This window comes from Enoplosus armatus, chromosome 15 (assembly GCF_043641665.1).
Source record: "Enoplosus armatus isolate fEnoArm2 chromosome 15, fEnoArm2.hap1, whole genome shotgun sequence".
In the NCBI taxonomy this organism is placed as follows: Eukaryota; Metazoa; Chordata; class Actinopteri; order Centrarchiformes; family Enoplosidae; genus Enoplosus; species Enoplosus armatus.
The window spans coordinates 20483267-20504012 of NC_092194.1; the positions used below are offsets into that span (position 1 = coordinate 20483267).

The 20746-nt window shown below is 41.7% G+C and overlaps 1 protein-coding gene across 12 annotated transcripts in view; it reads left to right on the plus strand.

The window, feature by feature from the left end:
• mark3a (MAP/microtubule affinity-regulating kinase 3a) overlaps positions 1-20746 on the plus strand; it is a 45630-nt gene that overhangs the window by 23888 nt on the left and 996 nt on the right. For 2 of the 12 annotated variants that reach the window (XM_070919731.1, XM_070919737.1), the window contains 8 exons: positions 387-506; positions 2478-2577; positions 5502-5614; positions 6012-6159; positions 7188-7405; positions 7702-7805; positions 10937-11209; positions 12376-12402. In XM_070919731.1, the coding sequence (XP_070775832.1) occupies positions 387-506; positions 2478-2577; positions 5502-5614; positions 6012-6159; positions 7188-7405; positions 7702-7805; positions 10937-11209; positions 12376-12402 (1103 nt within the window). Of the gene's footprint in view, positions 1-386; positions 528-2477; positions 2578-5501; positions 5617-6011; positions 6160-7187; positions 7406-7701; positions 7806-10936; positions 11210-12375; positions 12403-16926; positions 16975-19400; positions 19446-20746 lie in introns of all 12 variants that reach the window. The other 10 variants (XM_070919730.1, XM_070919734.1, XR_011598475.1 and 7 more) reach the window with 9 other exon arrangements.

The window sequence follows — 20746 nt, forward strand, 5'->3', positions numbered from 1 at the left end:
TGATTGAATACTTGAAGACTCAAGACATTGTACACTACGTATAGATGTCTTTAGAGGTAATAAACAGAAAGTAAACTTAAAGACACTCTTTAAGCACCTCTAAATATTTAAGTATTTAGATGTGAAAGCAGGTTAGAGCCACTTTAAGCTGCTTCTTTGAGTTTTTTTGTGCCAGGCGATGATGGTTAGATATGATATGATATGACAACGTATTAACAACCATATTAGAACCTACTGTCTGCATTGGGGCCTCACACTTCTTCCACCATGAAATTGCCATCCATATTTTGAGTCTTTCAGATGTTCAGTAGTACAAAAATGCGACACAATGTGCACGTTGAAGTGTTTTGCTGTAACTTCCTGGTCGTCCTCCTCCGTCTCTGCAGGAGCTGCGGGAGCGTGTGCTCAGAGGGAAGTACCGCATCCCTTTCTACATGTCCACAGACTGCGAGAACCTCCTCAAACGCTTCCTGGTGCTCAACCCGGCCAAGCGGGGTACTCTCGAGGTGAGGGAGGACGCAGAAAATGTAAATATACCTCTCAATTCTTAACACACTCCCCCAGCACGTCTGCACCATCGGAGAATGTCATCTATCCTCCACCTCCCCCCTCCCCCCTCCGCCCCGCCCCGCATCATCTTCTCTGACGCCCACGGTGTCCTGTTTTCTGTGTGCGCCCGGCCCACACTCTCCTCCTTCTTTCTGATGTTGTAACCATGAATAATGTATCGTCATTCTTGTGTTTGTACCAAAACTGTCTTTCTTGTTCACTGCGTCTGTGCGTCGAGGGTGAGTCGAGGGTGAGTCGAGGGTAACTCGCGGTGTTCGGGGCAGCGCGTAAAACCAGCTCAGTCGAGTCTAAGCCATTATTCATATAATAGAAAGTACAGTTAACGGGGGTTTTATTCATGACTGAGACCAGAGTGGATTGAATCTCATGTCGAGGCCAAAACCAAAATAAGCAATTAATGAAATCACATTTTAAATGTTTTTTCAATTTCAACAAAGAGGGAGATGAAGTGTTCGGACAATTAACACAGTATGTTTCACTTTTTTACTCGAAAGTATTATTAACAAAATATACTAACGGTTTCAAAATAAAAGCTCCCATTTTGTCAGTGCTAATATTATATTATTGGGTCATTATTACTGATGCATTATAATGTGAGCAGCATGTTAAAGTTGTATTTGGTAAATGTGGACGTCATTTTAACTGATGTACGTCGCTGTGTATCTAAATCTAAAGCAGCACGTCATTATTTCAGAAGCTAACATGTTTTTGTTTGTAAAATCTGAAAAGTAAAGAGCAAAAAGTACAATATTTCCCTCTGAAAAGTAGTAAAGTAGAAGAAATCTTTGTTATAAAGTCAAGTCAGCATACGTTAGTGGCAGAGATCAAGACAAGACCAAATGGAGCAAAGTCCAAGATGTCGTGTTACTGCTGTCGTCACGGTGATAGTACAGCCACAAAGTCTATTAAAGCAGAATTTCTGACACCACTGAAGTGCACGGAGAAGGGAAGAGGGAAAAGGTCATGTTGTGTCAAAATGTCCTGAAAGATAAAAGTTAAACATTTTGAACTGAAAAAATCATTATTTTCCCTTTTTCCACAATTCATAATCTGATAATACTGGAAATATTTAGACGTTTCATCTCACTCGGAGCATCTGCTCGGATTAAAATAGTCGTGTTTGATGTAAGAGGCGGAGAGGACGGAGAGAGAGAGTTGTTCCACAGATCAGTCAGAGTGCTGATCCACATTGTCAGAAAAGTGTTAATGCTCATGTTTTCGCTGTAATCACGCAGCCCGACCTGACACCCAGCAGTATATCATCAACATATAAAACGTACATTTCTTTTGAAGAGTATTTTTGGCACGTGAGCTCTAAACTGGATCGTGTTTAAAGGCAGTCTTGTGTTTTTCGTAAATGGGCCATTTAATTAAAGAGCTGGTTTCCATCTTTCGGTTTTATTGCGTCTTGTTTTGCGTCGAGCTGAATGTAAGTGAATTAAACTAGATGTTGTTGGCTCGACTCTGAGGGGTCACGTGTGTTGGCCTCAGATGCCACACGATTGCCCTGGATTATGGCAGAAGGTCCGGTTACATCAGAGAATGATCAGTGATAATTAGTTTGGCTCGGCCCTCAGAGCAATTGATCAGCTGCAAATTAAAAAATAAAGGTGCAAACAAATGAGATGCAGCACAGTGCAACATGGACGTTACTGTGAAAGGACAGAATGATAACCTTGGTTTAATGGTGATATCGCACGCAATATCTGCCTTTTCTTTAAAGCGCAGCCGTTTCTTTAAGCACTTTGTTTCTTGCAATACAAATAAAGAAGTACTTCACTGAACCCTGAAAACATTAATACATATGAACTTTGAATATTTGTTCATGTAAAACATTTATATTTGCCAATATGTCTTTATTGTAGTTTTGTAACTCTAAAATATAAATATCGTTTGCTCTTTTGCAGCAAATCATGAAGGATCGATGGATCAATGCAGGATTTGAAGAGGACGAGCTCAAGCCTTACACTGAACCAGAGCTGGACATCACGGATCAGAAGAGAATAGGTAAAAAAAAACAACCCAAAAACACTGACTGATGCTGAGGTTGCCACTAAAGTTTGTTTGGTCGTTTTAGTTTATATCACGGGCCTGTTGTGTAATCAGAAAAATGTGTCTCCTTTCCTTTTTATTACAGTAAAAACTCTGGTGAGAAAATGTGTGAGGCGTTAAACATTAGCGGGGTCGCAGCTCCAACAACAGTCGGTCTCATTATTTCAGTGCCGAAGAGCCTTAAAAGAAAAGATGAAACGTGACGATGAATAAATAAACACAAGCGGCGCTGCTGCATGCAAAGGGAGAGGACGAGAGAGTGAAGACGGAGCGAGAGAAGCCGCCCCATCGTGCCCTGGATGAAAGCTCTTACATAACAGCAGCTGAGGTTCACGCTCATGTGTCGGTGCAAACTCGCAGTCACCCAGTCAGTGCAGGAAACAAGAAACAGGAAAAAGAAAGCTTTATCTTGCTGAGGGATCCCTGAATCCTAAATAATGCATGTAAAACTTTACATAAACCCTCAAGAGAAGAACAGTGTGTCTGAGCAGAGCTGCCGTCTTACGCAGCAAAACGCTTTAAACTCCAGATGGGAGGGATATGAACAATACCTGGAAAAACAGATGAGACGGGCCCCGTGTTACGTAAACGTGTTGGTCTCACGTCTGAACAAACCTCCAATTCACTTTTACGTAAAAGTCGACAGCAATCTTACAAAATCGGACCTGGTGACAGATTAAATACAGGTCTCATCAAGAGCACTGTAATAAATTAATCAATTATCTTGTTATGCACAAAGACGATACGATCAGTTTATTAAACCAGGAAACACTGATTAGAGATTAGAGCTGAAAAGTGCTGAAAACATGCAAACTGTTTTTTCTTTTATTACTAAATCTAATCAACATCTGATGGTAGAAATAATAGAATAATATCTGTTATTTGCTTTGAAGATGAGCCCTTCTGTCTCTAAAGTTCCAGCAGGGGAGCAGCAGGGTGAAAGTGAGAAAGAAGAGAAGGGAGAGAGTGTTGAGATGGATGAAGAAAGATTGCCATCACAGATTCTGCCTAGTTACAGAGGCAGAGCTAGCTCCTCATCCTCGCTCTCTCTTCCTGTGCTGCAACTGATGTTTGAGGCAGTTTTACATGAAGCTGCAGGTCCTTCACGAAGTCGGACTCGTCGTTTAGTTTAGACAGATGGTTTTTTTTTAAATCACAGCCTGGGTGTGTTGGTTTTTTTTATTATTATTATTAGCTTAGTTACATTTGACACATCTGCCAGGGTGGATTACTCCATGTTGGCGTGTAAAGATTTAATTCAACCAAATTAGAAGATGTCAGTCAGTCAAAACCTGCAAAGGAGAGCTGTTAACCCACCGAAAATAATGGCATTAGTACGGCTTTCAGTGGAGGGTTTCAGTGTGACGTGATGATCAGAACGCTGCCTGAGAGGCTTTTCCACCCTGACAGCATGAAAATCCGGTCGGACAGGATGAGTCATCCTCATTTGTTGGGTTTTTCCTATTTTGAAAACAGTAAACGTATTGAATTTTTGCTCAAAAGCTGTCAGCAGCAGCAGCAGCAGCAGCAATCTGAACCAGCACTTTTGGCTGCTTGAAGCAGATACTTTACACAATATTCGAATAAGAAATAAGAAATCCTTCTTGTGATCGATGGGTTCAGGGTGACGGCGACCTTCACGTAATGTTAGTAGGCAAGACAAGTTAGCATTAACTACGCTAACCGTGGACAGGAAATGTGCAAGAGACTAGATATCAATCAAAAGCCAGAGATGATGTCTTTTACCACTTCCAAGACAGACTGTATGTAAAGAGACGTCTTCACCGAGCGAACGGGACGACTTGGCGTAGTGAAGTGATTTCATCCCGGAGAGCAGCGTGAAGCACGGAGCGCTCGCTCTGCAGCTACTTCTGGGGGCCGAAATCTCCCCAGAAACACACTGACTGACAAAAGAAAATGCTCGACTTGAAGAATCTCCGACTGATGATTCGTGCCCTAATCGGAGCACTTCACAGGTCGCGATGAAGCCCGTGACTCATCTTAACACCTTCTGCTTGGAAAGGCAGTCCCGTGTCTGAAGATGTAATCTGCTTTGATTAGAAAACGTTCTCCAACATGTTTCAGATAGAAGAGCCTATTAAAAATGAATAGGCTGCGTAGTGTTGATGAAAGGATAAAAGCCTTCGTGTGATGCATGTTGGGGGCGACACGCGGATAAATGTTTAAAGCGGATCGGGCTGCAGCTGGAAACATCGCTGCGCTCCACCTGGCGGCTCACGCTCTCTCTCCAATCAGCATCTTTCTGCTCCTGATTGATGGAGGCAGAACTACTCACCTGAATCATTTCACAAACGTGATCCCAGTTAACCGTTCATGCAGTGCCACCACTGCAAAACGCCAGACTGAGGATTTTACATGCAGAATTAATGATCTGCCGTATGCTGTTATTGATGTTTCTTCTATCTATTTTATTGCTGCATATGCAATGTTATAAAACGTGCGGTCTAAATCTGCTCTATGTGAATAACTGAGGCCCGAGAAAAGCAGCAGGGATAATTTGGAATTATTTAATTTTTGCTTGATTTGTTAACTTAATCAGGAAGTCTCCTTTGAGATCAAGATCTCTAAAATAAACTGTAACGATCATCAAAACCGTTGCCTATTAATGTCTTTTCTCGAACGACTAATTGATTAACAGAGTAATTGTTTCAGCTCCACATTACACAGATTTTCAACAGTGAACTCCATCATTTTGTTCTTATCTTTAAGTAATTATCTATAACGAAACATGTTCTTTAGATGTGATCAGGTTGTAGTTTCTCTGTCACAAAGCGCATGCGTGTCTATAAACTTTGCTTTGTTAAAGTGTCGGTTGTAATATTTCTAAATGAGCCATGTCTGTGTTGTGCTCTGTGCAGATGTGATGGTGGGGATGGGCTACAACCTGGAAGAGATCCAGGACTCTCTGGCCAAGATGAAGTATGACGAGATCACAGCCACCTACCTGCTGCTGGGCAGGAAGGCCTCTGAGGTAGCAGCATCAATCTGTTATCATTACAGTAGTTAAACTAGTCTTTACCGCCAGTCAACAGAGAGGAGAGGGGATGATAGACTGGATGTGAAGTAACTGGATCCCCATGTGGATTACCAGAGCTGAGGACAGTTTCATTTGGGTAGAAAGTCTTCAGCCTCTTAAGTAATAGAGATGAGATGTTTTCCACGGTTGCAGCCCCATATTATAAATCAGGGTAAGAAAGGTGTGTTTGTACACAAAACTGCTTTAAGTTTTAGGCTCCTATTGACTAAATGAGTTAGAAATCCCACTCTGTAAGATTGTCAGCATGAATGTAGAATTTTACCATCTCAGTAGTCTGAAGGTGGGGCATGTACCTGCATGTTTTGACTCGATCTGTCGGTTCGTCCCCCAGCTGGAGCCCAGCGAGTCGGCCTCCAGCAGCAACCTGTCTCTGGCCAAACCGAGACCCAACAGCGAGCTCAACGGCCAGTCGCCCTCCCACCTCAAAGTCCAGAGGAGCGTCTCCTCCAACCACAAACAGAGGCGTTACAGTGAACAAGGTGAGGAGGACGCAACGTCAGATGTCTCTTTGTGTTCTAATCACATTTGAAAACAAAATATCTTTTACATATAAAAAGCTGTGAATGTTACTTTTCACTTCACGGTTTTCAGCAGTCTGTTTGTGTAACGACACAGTTGAGTCGATTGAGCCCACAGCCTAAACTCTGTCGTGCCTTTCTCTCCTGGTAAAGGTCGGTTTCTGTCAGTAGCTTGTTGTCAGCCTGATAAAAGCAGTTAAATCAAAGCAGTCACATGGTGGAGGCACTTTAACCTTTAGCTTATTTGCACAGCTCAGTGCTGTCCGCTGTGATATAATGCTTTGTCAATAACCTCAGTTTGAACGGCTTCCTCTCTGTTGGATCTGCAGCTTAAATAGCTTCACTGAGAACCCTCTAACACAGCGATTCACAAGCATTGTTCACCGGGCTTTGTATATTTTATCCTGACACATGTAGGGCTGCAACAATCATCAATTAAGCTGCAGATTATTTTCTCGATTTAAATGATTGTTTGGGAAACATTGACGGGCATTTTTCACTATTTTCTGACATCTTAGAGACAAAAGTTCAAGTTGATGAGTTGAAATTGCCTGTTTCTCTTAAAAACAAAGAGATTCAGTTTAAGTCTGAGAAAACCAGCAAATATTCACATTTAAGATGCTGGAACCAGTGAATTTTAATCGATTAATCTGAATAATGAACTCAGTACATCAGCTCAGCCACAGATCTATTTTAGGGGAAAATATGACCCCAGGCTCATTATTTTGCGTTAAGATGTAGACGAGGCGGATATTTCTTTTCAACTATGAGCTAAACCACCCTACTTTCTATAAGAATACCTTGATGTGCTGATTATTATGCGCTCAGTCACTTTGAGTTGGTGTCAGAATTGTTCTTTTTCCACATGTAGGTCGTCTCATTGTAGATAAAAACTCTTGAATTTAAAAAAAAAAGGCTGTTCAGTACTTTTGCCAGAGGTACAAACAGCATCTTTGAGTCATCTGTCTTTCTTGTTTTTCTCCGTTTAGTCGGTCAGAACGTCCCTCCAGGGATGGCTCATCCAAAGAGGAGTCAGACCACCACAGCGGAGAACAGCACGAAGGAAGAAGGCGGAGTCCAACTCCGTAAGCCCAGCACCCCGGGGAGCCGCGGGGCTCCACCCTCCAGCCCTCTGCTGGGCAACGCCAACAACCCCAACAAGGCCGACATCCCTGACCGCAGGAAAGGAGCCACCACCGCCCCGAGCGTGAGCTGCTTTATCAGTTACACACAACACAAATGCAGCAGCATAAAAATACTCTTATCTGCTACATCCTGGTGGGAAACTTCTTCTCTGTCAACCTGAATTCTTTCTAGCAGAGCTGAAATACACCCACCGAAAACAAGCATGTTACGAGCAACACCGGCGAGGATCAATTCTGTCTTCCCAGAAATTATTTCCATCCCAACCCTCATTATATCAGTATTACTAATCCAAAAAGCAGATGTGTTGCTTGAAACCGACTATAATGTGACGTGTGATGTCCTCTCTCCGCTCTGCAGAATAACACTGCGTCGGCAGGTATGACCAGGAGGAACACGTACGTCTGCAGTGACAGGAACAACACAGACCGCCTCTCCGTCATTCCCAACGGGAAGGAGAACAGGTGAGAGAGGATGTCTTTGACCTGGTTTCATTACAAAAACGTAAAAGCTGCGTCAGCACAGAGAGAGTTTGGGTCTGAGCTTCATCAGTAAAGAACAGTGGACACACGAAGTCTAAACGCTTTTACTCCGTGGTTGAAGAGCAGTTTTTAATGAGATTATTGAGCCTATAGATTTGTGTGGAACCTGTCGTTTCTTTTTACTTCACCACCAGTCAGAAAATCCAGACAGGATCCCAAGAAAAGATTTCCTTTGTTTCATTCCCTTATTTTCTTTCTTTCTATTCCTTCTTTCTTTCTTGTATTTACTTTCCCTTTTTCTCATCATCTTTATTTTTCATTTCTGCCTGTGTGTGTTTGTGGTTCGGGGGGCTGTTTTTTCATTGTGGCATGACCAGCATGACTGAGATGGCTTGTGCCACTAGCCCCTCCTCTGCCTTTGCGGCCGCTGCGTTCGGTGCCTCGTCCAGTTCGGTGCGGCTGAGGTATCAAACCGTCGGCCCTTTGTACGTTTGCCAGGCAGGCTGGGCCACGCTGCCCCACTCCTACTACGCTCTGGACTACTGCTCGCCCAAGTAAGACGGCAGGGCCTCCAAACCCCCCTGTCTGTCCCCTCTCATGTCTCAGCCCCTGTTTGGCCCCTCGCTAACCCACACATCCAGCCAGCTTCACACTCTGTAACCCCTCAACTAAACCATGGACGCCATTTCCTGCAAAGAACCGTAAGGAAAGCGTGCGTCCAACTTGTTTAATGTTGTCAGTGTCTGAAATTCACGCTCATCAGCAACAAGCAGGTACAAGAAAAGACTTCTGTCATGTTATTTAGGGATGCAGTGATCTGTTTAAACCACCGCTGTCCTCTGTGCGTCCACACAGCAGGTAAAAGAAAGGGCTTCACTGGGCTTCAGTACATGCTTGACCTGTGCATGGCCCTGTTCTTTCCCTACAAACCCAAACTAACCTACTAAACAGCGTAGCTCCTCTGGACGGTTCTTAAAACCCGTTGGTGAAAGTTTGTCGTGATTGAGCTGTAAAGTTAGTCCTCGTTGTGAACCGTTGAGCTTAAACACGCCTTTCGTCCGTGCAATGTTTCAAAACGACCTCCTGACGAAAACTGAGGAAAATGTTGAACTCTAATTTCAATAAATCAGTAAATCTTTGATAATGTTAGCAAACTGTGACTTACAACAGTAAGGTCAGTATTGGCGCTGATACTGATCCAGCAGATTAAATTGATGCGTCCCCAAAACCACTTCCTGGTTCGTATTTCATTTAGATTTTGGGCAAACACGAGCCATCAGTAATTTTCCTTTTTAAATACAGAATCGGGTTTTGCTTCCATTTGATTTTCTTCGTGGCAGAGTAGACGGTGGTCAACAGAAGAACATTTTAAATGAAAGGTGTGGAGCTATCACTGTTTACTGTTTACCTGCATGTGGAACATGGTGGGTGTTGGTTTCAGACACTGATAAAAGTGGAGGCACAAGTAGAGAAAAATATGTATCCTCACACTGAAATCAAGCTGCCACGCTTTGATGAACGAGGTCTTAAACTCTGTGTGTGATAATATTTTTCCTTGTTTGCATCATCCCTCTGCTCAACCATAAACTGGACGACATCTTGTCTCCGCTGCAGACATCTGCAATAACAAACTCTCACAGCTCTGCTCCTGATCTCTCCTCCATCCTCTGCTGTGAACTTTGACCCCTGATCTTCTCCGTCTGGATCCCTCACCTGTCGGCGTCCGACACGATGGCCGAGCTCCACCGCTCACCGGCTCCCCTGCTGTCCCCTCAGACCATCGTCTGTTTCTGTTTAGACTCTTAACTGACACCAGGGACACACCTCACTCTCCTCATTGTACACGTTAGGAGCTTGATGTTCAGGGCGGGAAATTAACATCAGCTGGTACATTTTAGTTACAGCTGTTAAATCTGTCTTTGTCTCTAAAATTGACTTCGGCTGGTGAATTCATGCACAAAAACTCCCCTTAAAGATGTTTCGGTCCTGTTACATCAGCTACAGCCTGTTTCCACCGGAGGAACTTTTTTCCAGGAACCATTTTAGCAGAGCCAGGGTCCAAGGTAGAGTCCCCCTGTCGTAGTATCTGGCCCCCAAAAGTCCCTGGTCTGGGACTCGTACTTTCCGATGGCACAGAAACTATTATAGCAGAGTTTGAAGTCAACATCACAGATCGGTCAAACTGCTACAACTTTTTTACATCTGTTCATCCACACAGTAAATAAAACAAATATTAATATTAGGACACATTGTGGACATTTCTTGTACTGTTTATTGACAGTAACTGACCAATAACTAGTGATGGAGAGAAAAAGAAAGAGAAACAAAATTTAGAGTTACACACTAAAGCTGGAATAAATAACCATTTTCTACTTTTGAGACACACAAAGTAGTTGACATCCATTCAAATATCGGAGCCGAGCAACGGTAATTAGACCAAACAGCACTGCCGTCATTTTCTCATCTGATTCTTCAGATGTGGTGGAAGTGCAAACAGGAATGTGCATTTTGTGCCTATTTTGTGGAGAAGGGGCATAAGAGTGAAGTACAGTTACAAGTTATTTGTTGAGTTTTTTTTCTCCTAAACTTAACCAGCCGTTAACCAGACGCAGGTGTAAAAACACTAAACTTCAGTGTCTGAATCCACCAGCTAATGCGATTGGATGATTCACATTTTATTATTTAATTTCCTGCCCTGTTGACATCTAACATGCAAGATTCATTTATTTCAAAACCCATAGCAATATTAGAAATCCATGCAGGCGTAACAAACTCTCGGCCATTTTAAAGATAAGGAGGGAAATGGAACAAAACTGCAAGATGTTTTTTTTTTTTTTTCCATTGCAGTCGTCTGCTTGTGTACCAAACTGTACAGCAGCAGTGACCTTTGACCTTCACTGTAAACAACTAAGCAGGTTTGATCCGTTTTATTTTGGAGAGAAACATCAGAATCTGTCTATGAAACATGAGTCGTCTAAAAGACAGTAAACCAAATATCACGTACAGGTACAGCGAAGAACACGTCTGCAGTGGAAAAACTGTCAACCTGCTCGTTTTTGGTTTTTATTTTAAACTCTGTGATGTTAACGGTTTCCACTCTTCTCCCACCTCAGCAGTGTCGCCGTGTCGCCCGGCAGCCAGAGGAACCCGGTGGCGTCGATCCACAGCATCGCCAACGCCACCACGCCCGACCGACTGCGCTTCCCCCGAGGCACCGCCAGCCGCAGCACCTTCCACGGGGGCCAGCTGAGAGACCGCCGCACGGCCACGTACAACGGGCCGCCGGCCTCGCCCACCCTCTCCCACGATGCCACCCCTCTCTCTCAGACCCGCAGCCGTGGAACCAGCAACCTTTTCTCCAAACTCACCTCCAAACTCACCCGCAGGTAGGAGAGGAAACGCCTCGCGTCAGAGTAAAACACCAAGGGTTGGGGTTTAGCTGTCTTTCGGTCCAGTCTTTCTAAAACGATCACTTACGTGCACCTTTTTCACTACTTCTGAGTTATTCATGTAAATGTTGAGATAGACTCCAGCCCTGCTGCGTACAGTGTAATCTGCTGTGACTCTGTTCGAATTAGAAGCCAATCAACACAGTGCCTTGTAGAGTTAGGATGATAAATTACATGCTGGGGGAACACTTCACTGTCCTGTACGATGTGATTTATTCTTAAGTCTAAATTGTTTATCTGTCGCTGCCTGGATCCCTGCCACAGAGAACTGAAGCCGCTCTGAATGAGCCACAATTTGACCTCCTTTTTTAATGAAATTCGTGATATTGTTAATAGGCACAGCAGATCATTTCAGCCAATTTTAGTCCTGTGATTCATCAAAGGTGTTAGCTGATCATTTTCTTGAATAATAGTCTGGAAGTAGATATTTTCTTACAGAGTTTAAACTTCAAAGATTAGAATATAAAATGGTGAATTCTCACCTTCAGTGAGTTTTCTTTGGTCTAAATCTGGAAACATTTTTGGGCTGTTTAGGTTCACAATGTCGTATCACGAACGAACTCCAGTCAAAACATTCAACTATTTTGATAAGTAAATTGAATATATTTTGATGCTTTTGTACTTTTATTTAAAGAAGATTTCAAACTTTCACTGAGTATTACAGAGTACCTTTAACAGAGTATTTCTACACTGAGGTATTTCTACTTTTGCTGAAGTAAAAAATTTGAGACATTGCGATTAGCATTTTTAGTTGATCAACATTTTGTCCCGATGTTTACTCAGTTAACCAAGAAAATAATCAGCTGACAATGAAGATGATGAGCTTAATTTAATAAAACAAGACACATCACACATGTAAAGTGGCAGCCAGGCCGGCGACATCACTCCTGCAATGACTGACCTAAAATGAGGAATTGAAATCATTTGATAATGAAAAAAATGAATCTTCCCCTTCAATGTTGATGATTCCAATCACCCCATTTTTGTTCACTCATTCAGATTCCTCATACTCCCCTCCCTCCCTCCCTCCCTCCCTCCCCCCACCTCCTCCTCTCACTCCTCCTTCACCATTTTCACTGTTTCTTTGTCTGATTCTGTTGTAGAAACATGTCATTCAGGTTTACCAAAAGGTAGGACTCTTGTACTGCCTTTCACTCTGTGCCAAATATAACGAAAACAATCTCACTGAAAAACTTCCTCTGAGGCTCGTGGAGACGTGTGGGGCTGCTGGCACTGAACTAACACACCGCTTAGCAGAAGAAAAAACTCTCTCTGGGTACATTTACACGCACACAGTTTATAATCAGATTAATGTGGTGACAAGATTTTACACTTGTAACCCAAGTTATGTGATGTCAGAAGAGCTAGTTTTGTTGTTGAAGGATGAATGTGACCTCTCTCATGTCTGTCTGGTAAATATGAGGCTGGAGCCAGCAGCTGGTTAGCTTAGCTTAGCTTATCATAAAGGAAAAAGGGAAATGGCTAGCCTGACTCTGTCCAAAAGTAACAAAATCAGGCATTTATTAACATGCGATATCTCATTTGTTTGTCACTTCAGTTCATGTGGGGATTAATTTGCCGTTTTATGTCTGGTTATGGGAAGTGCTGGAGTGCGTTACAGCAATGTGTGATAACTGATAATTAGTGTTAGGGATTACAGTTTGAATTCCAGTACATTGCAGTTTCTAATCCCAGTAACGCTCCATTACTTCCACATTTTGCGGGGTCGACTTGTTCACTGTTTTGATCTGTTTGTGGTGCTGTTGAATTGTATTGTTATACTGACAGGTGTTTCTATTATTTTGTCCACCCCATTTTATAGCAACAAGTAAAGGCTAAATAACAGAAACATCTCTCTGTGTCACGCAGTACAGTTGCAGGATTGTTCTATTTGTGCTGCTATGTGGATTTTCTTACCTTTGGACAGAGCCAGGCTAGCAGTTTCCCTCTATTTCCACTCTTTATGCTAAGCTAAGCTAACCGGCTGCTGGCTGTATCTTCATATTCACTGAACAAATATGAGAGTGGTATCAACCGACTTATCTTACTCAAGAAACTGAATAAGTGTACTTTTACTTTCTGGAAGAAGACGACATTATAAATCTAAATGACCATTTTATCAGATGGAGTTCTGCATTAATCAGGTTTGAACTGGTGCTTCTGTGTGTGTAACTGTACCCAGTGTGGCTGTGGTTGGTCTGAGTGGATAAAGGCTGATTGGGGGAGCAGACCAGGGCTCCTTGAACAATCAGTCGATTAACCAACAGCAACAACAAAGCAGCTTGCCACTAATCAATTGCCAATGCATGCATGGGGTCGCTTCTTACAGCTGCCATTGATTGTGGTTTGTTTTCTCACCACAAGGATTGTTGTTAACGACTGAACTCTCTCTGCTGTTGAAACATTTTAGACAGTGCCTTAAACATTATTCTGCTGCATTTACACACAAAATCAGGTTTTTATTTTTAACTCTCTCTGGCTCGGATGTGATTTATCGTGGCTGTCAGAACAGAAGAAATCACCAAGGATGAGATTTTCTTCCTGTTTTCAGACAGAGGAGGAAACGTCGGGGCCAAAAAGAGCTAAAAACGAACAGATTTGTGTTTGTTTTTTTTGTAAATACAGCCTTTGTCTAGATTGTCGTGTTTGCGTAGAAGACTTTGGTTGATCTCTGAGTGGCGTTAAGTGTTTCATTAGGCTTTGCATTGCATATACTTACAGCTATAGGAACTTTCGTTAATATCGTCAATATCTTTTTTGAAAGGCCTGTTGGTCAATTCTTTTGTCCTTGTACTTCCTGTTTTGTGTTTTTGGATCGGTTGGTGTTCCTGAACCAGATTTCTGGGCTTCGGTGAATCATTTTAAGAAGACTTGTGTTGAAGCTCACACTGGTCTCAAAGTCATCACGGTCCTTCATTATGTGGTCTGTAGATCACCAGAGATAACTAACTTTACCAAACAACATCATCTGTTTTTTAAATACTTTGTGCCAACTATCACATTTACTCCCAGTGGACACAGAAACCGTAATATAAATGACCACAAATACAAAACGTAAAGATCATAACCAACCTTTCAAAACAAATGACCTGATCTTTCATCTTAACTCCTCAAAGCTAAAAGTGTTGAAACTCTTAAAGCTCTTCCACTTCTTAATGTTTATGGATAACTACTTTCATCCCAAAGTAAATCTGCAGCTTAAAAGACATTTTTTTCAAGTCTATCTTGGTACAATACTCACATCAATGTGTAATTAATGTGACTATTATTATTTTCTTTTTGTTTATAAAATGTCTGAAAATAGAAGGATAGATGTCCGTTATCATCATGTAATTGTTGTAGCTTTAGTGTCTTCAAAAGTTACAATATTGGATTTTTCAATATAACAAAGTTTCCACCTTTTTACTGTCTCTGCTGCGGCTCAGGAAGGAAAAACAAAATCTGAAAGATGCTCGATTGATTTGTTCAATTCAGACTGCTGAAGCCTCATTTTATCTTCAGCTGAAGTTGAGAAGTTATTTTTTTCACACACAACAAGAGCTGTTGATTTTGGCCTCCATCACTCTCTGAATTACTTTAAGGACTGTCTTTAGGAAGAGACCAAGTACAGCAAACAATAATCCGTTCAATGTGTTGTACGACTACAGACTTGAAGAAATGTGAACAAAGTTTGATTGATTCAAAATAGTTCTTTGAAATCAAACAATCCAGTGGACTCTTGAGTTCAGAGTTGCCCTATAAAGAGATCCAGAACAGAGAAGTCTCAAAATCTCTCCATTTCAAATATTTATCACATATATACTTGTGGTTTCCTGTCGGCTCAGTTTCAGTTAATTTCTCCCATCAATGGGGGGGGTCAGGGTTAGGAGAGGAGGCCGTGAAACTGATCTGACATCAGGCCAGGACACCAAAAATAACCCGTCAGGAGCTGAATTGACTCCTAACAGTGAGTGATTTGGATATCTGTGGTCAAACTGCAGCAGCCACAGTTATAATCATCCGCTGGAGGAGCTTCATGGCCCTCGCAGGGTGCTGTCTCAGCTCAGCAGTGCCCTCTGGTGGACAATCTTCTTCCTCTTCCTCTTCATCATCCAGAGCCTCGAGTCGGTGAACTCTGGTCTCATCTGTCATAACCTCACTTTTATCACATCACCTCACTTTTTGTGTTTGTTCTCATTTCTGTGGAGACTTGATGTAGTAAAAGGTCATCAGACGAGCCACAAATCCAACTGAACACGTCATTAAATAATATTGATAGGTACATTTAATTTAATTTACTTTGCTTGTTTTATTTTCAACTCCTTCATTTTACTATGAACTCTGCCGCAAGCAACCACTGTTATTGAAAAATGTCCATCACAGGGGACATCCTCGTCCAAGCAGTCCAAAAACCCAAAGATATTCAGTTTACAGCCATCTGAGGCAGCGAATCGTCACTTTAAAGAAACTGGAACCAGAGAACGTTCAGAGTTTTAGCTTGAAGAATTACCTTAAACGATCATAATTATTGTTGATTATTTGATTTCAGCTCGACTCCGTCCACGACGTGTGACGGTGAAGAAGAAATATTCGATTTACTTCATCACCTGATGTTTGGGTAAAGAGGAAAGAAAATGAAAAGCTTTTTGCAGTTTTAGCCATGCTAGCTTTGAACTGAAATATCTAACTAAAAAATATCTATGCGGTGGATTGTCATGATCCCCAGAGGAGGAATCCAACTGACTTGGATGATCCTGAGATTTTATTCATGTTCCCCAGAGGATGAATTGTAAAAAGAAAATTATTGGACAAATTAAAATTTTGACCTTTTTGATTTGAATATCTAATGACATCAGCCTTAGCTGTACTTTCCTTTTGTGCTAATTAGCATACGTTAGCATGTTAAACTAAGGTGGTAAACAATTATACCTGCTAAACATCAGCATGTTAGCATTGTCATTGTGAGCTTGTTAGCATTTAGCTCAAAGCACTGCAGTGAAGCAGCGCAGCCTCACAGAGCTGCTAGCTTGGCTGCGGACTCATAGTCTTGTTTACCTGACTGGAGCTTCATATTTCTTTTTTTTCTCCATTTTAAGTATTTAACTAACAATATTATTAATGATTCAGTTATATTTCCGACTCGTCTGATGACCTTTTACTACATTTCGTCAGTTTCGACCCTCCGTACATTTCTGCTGAAATAAATCCTCATCACATCTTTGGACTTAACCAACGGGTTTTTGTCATTTTCCTCCTCCTCAGGACGTTTTTAGGTTCAGTCACCTCCCTCCTCCTCCTCCTCCTCTCCTCACAGTTTGTGTGTTTTTGTCTTCCTAACCTTCCTGTGTCCTTTAACCTTGACCTCTTGCTGCTCTTCCTCTCCGCCTAGGGTCAGTATTGACCCGGCCAAACGGCAGACGGCCAAAACAGGGCCTGCCATCCCTTCTACCCAGGGAGGAAAGCCCCTTAGTAAGTCTTCTGCCCTCCAGTCTCTATCAGCCTGTCCTTCCTGCCTTCCTTCCTTCTCATCATCCTTCCATGTTTTTTTAATCTCCTTTTTTGGCCTGTCCTCATGTCATACATTTTTGATATTCTTTCCCTCTCTTTCTTTCTTTCTTTGTCATGTGTCCGTTGAGACAATCGCCGTTTTTTCAGATTCCCGTTTTTTCTTTCAGATTCAGGAGCGGAAGATATAGAGAGTTGTAGGAAGATGAAGATCTAGAGTAAGGGGCTGTTTCAATCCCTCAATCTCTCCTCTGAGACTAAAGTCTTGAGTGTCAGTTATGTGGAGGGACTCACCCCACCCCCCACCTCCCACCCCTCACCCCCTCCCTCCCTCACCCCCCCCGTCGGTCTTGTGATTTTCACAGCCTCTCTGACCGACCCAGGACCTGCTGTCAGTCCTGTCTGTTCACTTGTCCTCCTGTTGTCGAGTCTCTTGAGCTGTCAGGGAGTCTGGACTCACTTCCTCCTCCACCCGTCCTGTTTTTCTGTTCTCCAGGCTGCAGTGCATGCTGGGAGCCTGACACCACAAACCCGTCCTGTCAGAGGAGCAGGGAGCTTACTGCTTGTTTTGCTTTCAGTCTAATCTTCTGTTGTATTACTGAGACATTGTCCTTGTGTTCGTAGTGATTCATGTGAAGAGCAGACTTCCTCTAAAAAGAAACACAGCTGGTCTGCGTTGGCTTTGCCGTCTTATTATTATTAATTATTATTTTCTGGATGCTTGACTAAGAGCAATATGGACAGAATCCCCTCACAGGTTATATATTATATATTGTGATATTGATATATGTCAAAAATGAAAAATGAAATCGGACAGAAAAGTGTGTTTTTGTCTAATCGAGCAAATTAACCCGACAAATCAAAGTACTTTATCACGCTGATGCATAAATCATGTAGATATTCAATAATGCCATCAGGCAGTCTTGATTATTAATGACCCACAGTGGCCTAATTAAAGGGAAAGCTACCATGTTATAAACAATATGGTCAAATCTCTGTCTGGGATGTGTATTATAATATATAGTGCGTTGCCCGAGACATGTTGGCTAGCAGGTAACATATTTCACCCTGATGGTTGATGCAGCCGCTCTTCAGGAATCAAACAAGGCTTTCCGAGAACTCCTAAAGCTTAACTTGTATATGTATAAATATAAATATATATATATATAACATATATATATGTAGGGACAATAGTTTTGATTTTAAACCATCGCAGTTTCTTGTAGTTGTGTCGCACAGTTGCTCTTGTTTTGATCAGCGAGGTTGTAGATGCCTTCATAAATAATGGACAACTGTGATTGGAAGGCATAAATCTGACTGACAGGTTCGGTCACGATCGCGTTCTCGTGGCTGACAAGTTCCTGGTCGCCTGCCGAGTTGTCGAGCTCGACGCCGCTTCGGTCACGGGGGAAACGAATCGTTGTCGGGGAACATTTCGTTTTATTTTTTAGAGCCGATCTGCATCAACCCAGAGAAAGTTGCAAACTGTGTCTGTGTTCGCGTGCATGTGTCCTAGATTTGTTTGTGGACGTAGCTTTCCCTGAGCGTTAACATTAAGTCACTTTGAATAACTTGATTTAATGAAGCGGCTCCTTCAGATCAACATCGAGACCAGAGAACAAAGACACAGTCAGAAACCATGACGCCAGTTTAACAAATATAAAGTCAATACAAACATCAGATAATGAAGCTTTAAAACGGTGCTCAGTGATGATTCAATAATATTGACTTTCAACGAAATTATATAAAGCTGATATGATCAAATTAACACTAAAAATATTTTGATTAAAATCATTTCATGATTCGGCCTTTGAATCTTACCAGCCTGACATTTACTAGCCTAATCTGGAGCTTTTAATCACATCTCATGGTCGTCCTTCCTTCTGGATAGAGCTCATAATTTAGTTTTCTTTAAACTGAGGTTAGTAAGATTAAATAGATTAGTTTCCAAAGTCAGTAATGAACGTATGCACAATCAATTAGAATAATTATATTCATGAGATAAAAGTTGTGTATTAAGTTTATTTTTAACCGTATCACCTCTTCCTACTTTAAAACCACCAAAAAGGGAATAAAAGGATCCGGCTATTTTCAGTTCCGATATAGATTTGAATACGTTATTTGAGGAAGAAAGTAAAAGGAAGTAGAAAATAAATGCACCCTCACCTCCCTCCCTTCAGACAGTTTCTACCTACATGTCACCTGTCGGCTGCCGCTGATGGTTTTATTCTGATGTTTTGGGTCGACACACTCGCACTACTTCATGAGACGCATTTCCGTCCTGCTTTGTGTTAAAAGGTTGTTTTTCTTCCTGTCTGCTTTAAACTGTTGGTTTCAGTTCGGGGTCACAGTCTGAACATTCATCACTGGGGGGTTTTATTGTTTTTTTTTTTTCTCATGATTCTTCACTGGAAGTAAAATCTTCCATTTCTTTGTGTGTTTTTTTGTGTGTGTTATTTTTCGGTGGTGGCTCTCGTCGTCGTCGTCGTCTCACGTCGGTGTCACTCTCCTTCTTATCACACGTCACATGTTCTCTTTTTATTTTTTAATTCACTGGATCTGATCTGAAGTTATTTCTGTCGAGCACAATCCACATCTTTTTTTTTTTTTCTTCCTCCCTGTCTGATCTTCTCGTGCGCCTCAGAGTCTCAACCGAGTTTGAGAGAAACGGGAGACTTGAGGGCTCAAGGTGAGGTTACCTTCCCGCCCCCCTTTTAAACGTAGGCTTCAGTTTGTCCTGGTCTGCAGTCTCAAACCCTCTCTGCTTTGTCCCTCCTGGGATGTTTGAATGTGTTTAGAAACCCGTGTCTTGTTTTTGAGCTTTGCCTTTTCAGTGTTTTGGCTTGTGTTTATTTTACTTTCATGTTTGCATGGCACTGTACTCGTGTGCTGCTCTGTTAGCATGGCATATTCATATTCTTCTCAACCTGAAAAATGCTCTTAATACCCCCCAAAAAAGCTGCCATTAATACAGCATGGATGTGTCCAGCCCCAGTTTACATTACAATCACAGTCACAGAGTTTTATCAGAAAATAAATATTTAAAAACACATTTTCAGAATCATCAGACTCATTTAACCATCTGGATAAACAAATATTCCGTCCACTGCTCGGTGAATAAGATTTTTAACCAGGTTCACAAGTTTGGACTCTATTTCCTGTCCTTTCGGTTTATTTTAAAGGACAAGAACGTAGAATTTCTGTTTTGATTTTGGTAAAACATTAAACATGGATGGATTTTGGCTGAGGACTCTAAAATCTTTAAAATAATATATAGTAACATCAATATAGACAGATTTTACTTGATAATTAGTGGTTTCATTTTAGATCATGTCGTACAAACAAAAGGACATGTGACATTTCTATGAAACTGGTTAAAACTCTTCAACCAGATGGTTAAAAGAGTCTTTGAGGATTCTGGAAATAGTTTCAGGAAAGTGATTAAATGTTGTTAAACGACCTTCTTCTTGCTCAGCTTTGTGACTTGGATGTAATGATGAAACATGAGAGGCTTAAACTGGGGCTGGAAAGTGTCCCGGTGGAAACAAACACCAGCCGCAAGCTAAATGTTGTTTAAAGGAAAAGTCGGACATTTTGGGAAAGTAAAACTTAAACTCGTCAGATAAAACAAACAAGATATAACGTGTTAGTTGGTAGCTGGGTTTTTGTTAGCTTTAGATGGAGCCAGGCTAGAAGTTTCCTCCTGTTTCCAGTCTTTGTGCTAAGCTAAGCTAACCGGCTGCTGGCTGTAGCTTCATATTTACTGTACAGACTTGAGCGTGTTATCTCTCTGCAAGAAAGCGAATAAAACTCCAAAATGTCAAACTATTCCTTTTTAAATCATGACCGGCTGGTAGGTTTGTAGGTTTGTCTATTCTATCAGCCGCTTTGACTGATAAACACTTAAGATTTAGTCTACCAAAGACTGAAAAGCTGATTTTTATTTTGTGAAACAGTCAAAGTGGCTGTTGAATCTTTAAATCCACCTTG